Consider the following 7,052-nt stretch of genomic DNA (forward strand, 5'->3'; position numbering starts at 1 on the left):
ACTTGTTACTGTAATTGGGTAGCTTTTTTGTGTAGGCTTCTTGTACTTTTTGAGGATTTTTTAAACTCAGTAATTTTACTTTTACATAAGTGCGTTTTAAGTATTGTACTTCACTACATAGTAAATCCCATCTATTACAAAGGACAGATTTTGTGTTTGTCCATCGGCAACAGAAACTGGATCAACATAAATTGACAAACTGTGGATCCATTCACAGTGAGAAGAGGAATGTGACTTTTTGTCATTTCAATTTTTCCAATGAAAAGAATCTGTCCTCATCCTTTTAGAATCACATGGACAAGATCACAGCTAACAATGTTCTCTTTTCTAAAATGTAACTCAGTAACCTTTACTCTGAGGACATTTTAAATTAGACTTTACTTTTACTTCAGTAGATTTTTACAGCAGTACTTTTACTTCTACTGAAGTAAAATATCAGCAAAGTACGAGTACTTCCATTTGTGTAGGATATTCTAGTACTCTTTCCACCACTGCCTACTACTGAAACTACTACTTCAACTAAGTATTATTGCAACTGCTGCTGTACAACTACTACATCTACATCTGTTAGATATCAGATACTCCTGCCATTGCCCTTGACCAAGGTACTGGCCCCAGGCGCTGAACTGTGGTTGCCCACTGCTCCTAAGCAGTTAGGATGGGTCAAATGCACAAATTTCCCCAGGGGGATCAATAAAGTGTAACTTAATACTCATGGCACTTTTATCTTATCTAAACTTTAAATTTAGAGTTATCAAATCTCCACTCCTGCTCGCCTTGTGATCCTCTCGTGCTTGCTTTGCCTTTGCTGCATCGTTTCTTAAAACATCCTCCTGACCCTGGCTATCATCTAGGGAGAAGATATAGACTAGTGAATTTACTTTTCAGTGAAGGCATGTATTAAACCTCTCTGGCAAACTCAGCCTATCAAAAGACAGTTGTTATAGTATATCTGAGCCTAGACACTTAAACTCAGAGCAGAATACTTCCATTAAAACTGACAGTAGAAAATAGTTCATTTCTGTAGATAACTAGTCCAGGGACCGCTCAGCAATATCACAGGGACCAGCACTGGTCCCCAGACATAAGTTTAAGAAACACAGAAACGTATTTTACCATAGTCCTTAAGATTTTTATCTTGCATAGAAACGGACTCTTAGCATTCATGATTGGAGCTTAAAGTAAGCCATCATAAAAATCATGTTATATACTAACAGAAACCACAAAACAGGAACCACTCAGCTGTGTCCCAGGGACTGCTACCGGCCCCCAGGCCTCCGTGTGAGAAACCATGACAGACCACAGAAAGCAGACTGGCTGAAAGTTTGAATAGTGGAGTTTATTGAGAAGTGTGAGAGCTTTACATCCCAAGAACCAGTACAGGACTATAGCTTAAAGAGAAAATCCATGAACAACTCTCTCCCAGAGCTGGAAAACCAGAGAACCAAACCTCTCATCTGTGATGTAATTGGGAGACAAATAGACTCTCCCTGTAAAATCCCCCTGGATGCTGTCACCGTGGCCACAAATTCACTCTCCCATTCACTGGCAATGGAGCTGCTCCAGAATTGTCTCTTCATGACATCACAGATACTTAGTTTTTGGAGAGAGAGTTGGTCACGTTCACTCGGTAATTTGAACAGAATATGATATATGGCTCCATTTCATATCTATAAATCAAATTTTAATCTACAGACAGGCATTTATGGAAAAAAATCATTGAATTTTTGCCTATAAGAGTATCATAACTAGCCGATCCCTGTTTATTGTTAGCTGTTAGCATAGGCATTAGCAACACAAATTACTCGTACAGAGTCGTCCTCTGTTTTTGACCTTAAATTTTATTGTTCTAAACTCTGAAAGGTGTGATCATTCATTAGATATATATATACTGGAGCATGAAGGCGCAATTATATTCAAGTTTGGAACTTTTTTTTCGATCACCTTTAATGATTTTGGGCTCTCTAACAGAATTAAAGCCATAGGATGACAAACTGTTTACCTGTCATTTTCAACTGTTCAGGCATTGAAAGACTACACACATTTTAGGAACCGGACCTGTTGATCAACTCACCCTTTATGTGATGAGAAGATTGGCAAAATAAAACCCAATAGCTAAAAGTTCTATCTTCTCACCTGGGGAAATGCTAGTCACCGTACTGTATGCTAACATGTTAGCATGCGCACAGGACAGAGATATCTACTGGAGACAGAGATGATTTTGGTAATACTCCTGACATAAAGTGTAACAGGTAAATTGATCAACAAGCCAATTTCCCAAAAAGTCACTGTAGCACTCTTAGGTTCATTTCTGCTTGGTTTGCTCAACACTTTCAACAAGTGTCACTCGTTTTTGTGACTTTACAGTTCACCCTCAACACATTGGTTATTGACTTCAATCGAAGTTTTCTTTTTTTCGCCCATGGTCTGCCAGCCATCATCCTCCTCCACAAGCTTTTTTCCTGCCTCACCCTTCTTCCACTCACAGGTTGCACATGCTTGGTTACCACAACGAAATATGTTTTCTATGCCAAAGTTATCTGCCTTAGCAACATTTCGGATGGCTGTTTTAAGCTCTGCAGGTGTAAATTGTTTTGCCAATGCCTTGCCCGGATCCTCTTTTCCCATTCCGGGTTGAAAAGGTTTGGTGAACACAAGCGTGTGCTGCGGCCAGGCCTTGATGAGGTGAAGTAGTGGAAGAATGCTGCGATCGTGTGTCTTGTCAGCACAAGGGGAAGTACATGGAGAGAAGTAAGTGTAAAATATCATTTGATATTCAGTGTTCTGGTCAAGCGGCTTATTTGAAAATCTACGATCTGGTTTGCTCTTCATGCTTTCCATCTGTTTTAACACCAGATACTCTGAATGTTCCCTGTATTCTCGATTTTTTTCAGAAATTGTTTCGCTAGGTTTCGCTCCCACAATGTAATCACCTACATAAACCTGGTTGTTAAATAAACGATTCCTGACTGTTGATGGAGGGTCGTTGGTTTGGAGTATTTCTAAATCTGCCTTTCCATTTTTGAATGGGACAATTATAGCCAGGCTGTACTGTTTCAAATCATCATGAGGATCATATCTGAAAGAGAGAGAGAGAGAGAGAAACTAGACACATGTTTCAGACATGAAAATCGGAAGAAAAAAACACCATAAACGATTCATTTTGACTGACAGATCATTTTTCATGATTCTCAACCTTTGCTTGAATTTTAACAAATTGTGCATGAGAATGTTTCAAGAAACTAAATACTCGGTATAGAAGAACGTTTGGTGACTGAGGCCCAATGAGAGCAGAACTAGGTCAGTCATATGAACTTCTTTCTGTCACTCCAGTGGTTCTCAACCTGGAGGATGGGACATGGGTCATGACCTGATTTATAGAATTTGAAAAAAAAAAGAAGAAAAAACAAGAATTTTCTAATATACAAATACATCTTCATGTATCTGATCTTTGTGATTAATAGGGCCCAGTAAAGAGGAATGGAACCAGTTGAGTTTAGTCCATTGCCACTGTAAAGGCCGAGACACACTGGAAGCATCTGATAAGTGCGTTGTCAAACGGACCCATTATATCCAATTGCTTTGCACTCACTAAAAGCGTCAAGTGGTGGTGATTTCCAACTCTGGACTAGGTTTGATTTTTGAGGTGTCAGGAGGGGGTTAAAAGAATAGTTCACCCAAAAATCTAGTTTTTGTCATTATATACTCTCACCTTCATGTCAGTTGAAACACTTAAGTTTGTATGTCAATATAACGAACAGTGAGCTCAAATTAATTTCAGTCCTCTCCACAACAAGTGGAGTCAAAGGAGAGTGTTTCCTTAGAATTTCAAAAAGGCAAAAAAAGATAAGCCAAACGGTTGGGACCAATATTCACCTCATTATCGCTTAGATTTTCCCACAGTCACAGAGTTCTGGTTTCCCTGCAGCAATCTGGTGCAAGATTCTTGTTGCCTTCAGGTGCTCATTTTCAGCTCGTACTTCTGAGTTTTACAGCCGTAAATACAATTTGTTACGTATTCACTACTTTTTAGTCAGAAATAAAAAAAATGGACCCTAAAACAAACCTAAAACAAACTTTTTGGTGACTATTTTAGAAACCTAGAGAGACAGAGCTACTTTGAGCTGCAACGGCAAAATGAAGAGGAGAGAAGTTTATTGGCTAGAACTCTAAAGAGAACATTCACTCACTCACACAGTTGTTTTGGAAAAGGCTGTAGCAATGCTAGCTAGCTAGCTCGCTGTCTGTTATATTGACATACAAACTTCACCAGTGTTTGAACTGACGTGAGGGGGAGGAGATAATGACAAAGTTTTCATTTTTCAATGAACTACTCCTTTAAGCAATAAAACACATTTTACTGCAATTGTGTCAGTCAGCAACCTTTTTGGATCAACCATTGGCCTGTAAAAATAAAACCTATTGGTATGGTGGATGAATGTTGGAAATCTCAATAGGTTCTTATAGCCTATGTGCTATTCTTGCATTGCTGGTATGATAGTGCCACTGTTAATTGACAATTCAATATAAAAAAAAAAATCATACTCAAAATACTCCATATAGAAACTATAAAAACTCTAAAACTCTGTAGATCTGTTTTTCTCAGCTTAACTTCCCCTTTTAAGAGATGAACTACTCACATGCTCCAAATGCCATGCATCACCTGGTGCAGTTTGTTTTGGTCAATAGAGGCACCAGCGCTCGTCCCAGCAATGGCCTGACTGGGACCGGCCTTAGGCTGACTGGGACCGACGTTAGGCCGACTGGGACTAGCATTCGGCCGACTGGGACTAGCATTCGGCCGACTGGGACCGGCCTTAGGCTGACTGGGACCGACGTTAGGCCGACTGGGACTGGCGTTCGGCCGACTGGGACCGGCCTTAGGCTGACTGGGACCGACGTTAGGCCGACTGGGACTGGCGTTCGGCCGACTGGGACCGGCCTTAGGCTGACTGGGACCAGCAGAAGGATTGACAGGATTTTTTTTCTTCTTATGTACAGCTCCCGTAGGCAGGGCTAGGCTCAGCGCCAGGATCAACCAAAACACAGCAACACCTGCCATCTACACACACACACACACACACACACAGGCACACAGAGTGAAAAGAGAAAGCTAGACATGTATTGCTGCTCTCCTCAGGCATCTTTCTCTCTTTCCCTCTCTAAATCCAAAGCTAAAATGTGTTTCTCCTCTGCAACATCTGCAACGTGCAAACATCAGTAAGACTCACTCTTAGTGCACTCATATGAAACCATATCAGTGTTGTGTGAAGCTGTAACTGTAGTCAATGCACCTTGACTACTACATCCCTTCTTAGTGGTATTGAAAGGTACAGTGTACAGAACATTGGGAAGGCCTTTCTAATATTGAGCTGTAACCCCTTTTTGCATAGTCTGTGTCTCATTACTCTCTAACCTGTCTCCTTCTCTTCATCTCCATCTCCTCTTCATGACTGAAGTAGATTTAACATTGGAATCAATAAGGAATCAGAGCTTTAACCTGGATTCACTCATTCATTGGTTTTATTAATACTGGTTTAGTAAAATAGGCACAAGTAAAATAAATGGATATCTGATATATGCCAAGACCACCCTGTGATGGATATAAATCTCATTTCAATAGAAAATGAGAAAAAATAAGAATTAAATAATAATAAAAAAAGATGTTTTCAGTGCAAATGCTTTTATTTGTGTTTCTGGGAATAACCCTGAAAAGGTAAAGTCAGGGTTAACCCACTTTGGAATGTTCTAGATTATGCCAGTCTGAAAGCTTCCTTAGACTGGGGCTAAGAATGGTCTAAGAATGTGCTTAGCTTGTGGGTAAATGCAATGTGATAAGCCTAACTTAAGCCTAACGTATGTCTATCAAATTTTAAAGTATACTCAAAGTTGAATTATATTATTATGAATATATTTGCTTCGCCTTGAGAATCACATTTTGTAATAATGGTAAAAGTATTTCTATGATGGTAAATTAGTATGGAAACTCACCTGTTTCTGTGGTAGAGTGGTAGATCAGAGGTGTGTGAGTATCTGGTCTGATGCAGCAGTCTGTGTGTCTCAGAGTTAAGAGTTGCTTTTATACACAGCTGTCTTGGACACACACCCACTGATAAAGCAGCACTCTGCTGAGACTGGAGGAACAGTAAAGTAATGACATACTACTTTTAATCCAATAGACTTGGTGCATGTGTAATTTAGCTTTGGGCAGCAGTGTGATGTGGTCATATATGGGCATGAGTTGGTCCTGCAAATATGATTGGGCTTTCTTACCTGAGTTAAAAAAAAAGCATTAATTAATTAACTTATATAGTACCTTTCAAGTAAAAAGCACAAGGTGATTTAACAAACAATCAATAAAACATCAAAATAAAACATGAAAACTAGTAGTAATAATAGTAATAATAACCTTTATTTGTATAGCACCTTTCATATACAACATGCAGCTCAAAGTGCTTTACATCAATAGAAGGCAGATAAAAGACAGATAAAAAGATAAAAATCATAAAAGAACAAGCAAAATGCATTGCATTAAAACAATCAAATCAAGTAAAATAGAAAGATAAAAGAACACAACAAATACTCCCACTTTTAGATGCACATTGTGAGTGAACCCATATGTTTTTCTTTAATTTTCTTTTCCCCCCGTCCTTCCTGAGTCTACTCTTGATCTGATATTTACGTCACATAAATTTTCTATACACATAATATTCTAAAGGACACTGGGAGCCAGTGCAATGTAGCTAAAACTAGAGTGATATGCTCTCGCTTCCTTGTTTTTGTTAAAAGTCTAGCTGCAGAGTTTTGGATAAGCTGAAGCCTCTCAATAGACTTTTTAGGGAGGCTGGTAAAGAGGGCGTTGCAGTAGTCCAGTCTACTTGTAACAAACGCGTGAGTTCACTTTTCAGCATCTTTCTGGGTTAGGAAGGGCCGCACCTTGGCAATATTTCTAACATGAAAGAATGCTGTTCTGGTCACCTTTTTTATATGGGAATTAAAACTAAGATCAGAATCTAAGATAACACCCAGGCTTGTTACTTCTGATTTGATCC

At 39.2% G+C, this 7,052-nt stretch overlaps 1 protein-coding gene across 1 annotated transcript; it reads right to left on the bottom strand.

Annotated features, from left to right (window-relative positions):
- Window positions 1-1,318: 1,318 nt before the first annotated feature.
- LOC139917366 (uncharacterized) lies at window positions 1,319-6,084 on the bottom strand. The gene is made up of 3 exons (XM_071906475.2): window positions 5,992-6,084; window positions 4,641-5,062; window positions 1,319-3,079 (listed from the first exon to the last, which is right to left on the bottom strand). Exons 2-3 carry the CDS (start codon window positions 5,060-5,062, stop codon window positions 2,362-2,364), a joined length of 1,140 nt encoding a protein of 379 aa, XP_071762576.2. The 5' UTR covers window positions 5,992-6,084; the 3' UTR covers window positions 1,319-2,361.
- Between the last annotated feature and the right edge of the window lie 968 nt (window positions 6,085-7,052).

Source organism: Centroberyx gerrardi, chromosome 2 (assembly GCF_048128805.1).
Source record: "Centroberyx gerrardi isolate f3 chromosome 2, fCenGer3.hap1.cur.20231027, whole genome shotgun sequence".
Lineage (NCBI taxonomy): Eukaryota > Metazoa > Chordata > Actinopteri > Beryciformes > Berycidae > Centroberyx > Centroberyx gerrardi.

Coding starts and splice junctions, on each gene's coding strand:
- LOC139917366 (XM_071906475.2), bottom strand. CDS start 5,062: ATGGCAGGTGTTGCTGTGTTTTGGTTGATCCTGGCGCTGAGCCTAGCC. Junction 3,080..4,640: donor ATGCATGGCATTTGGAGCAT/GTGAGTAGTTCA, acceptor TCTCTCTTTCAG/ATATGATCCTCATGATGATT.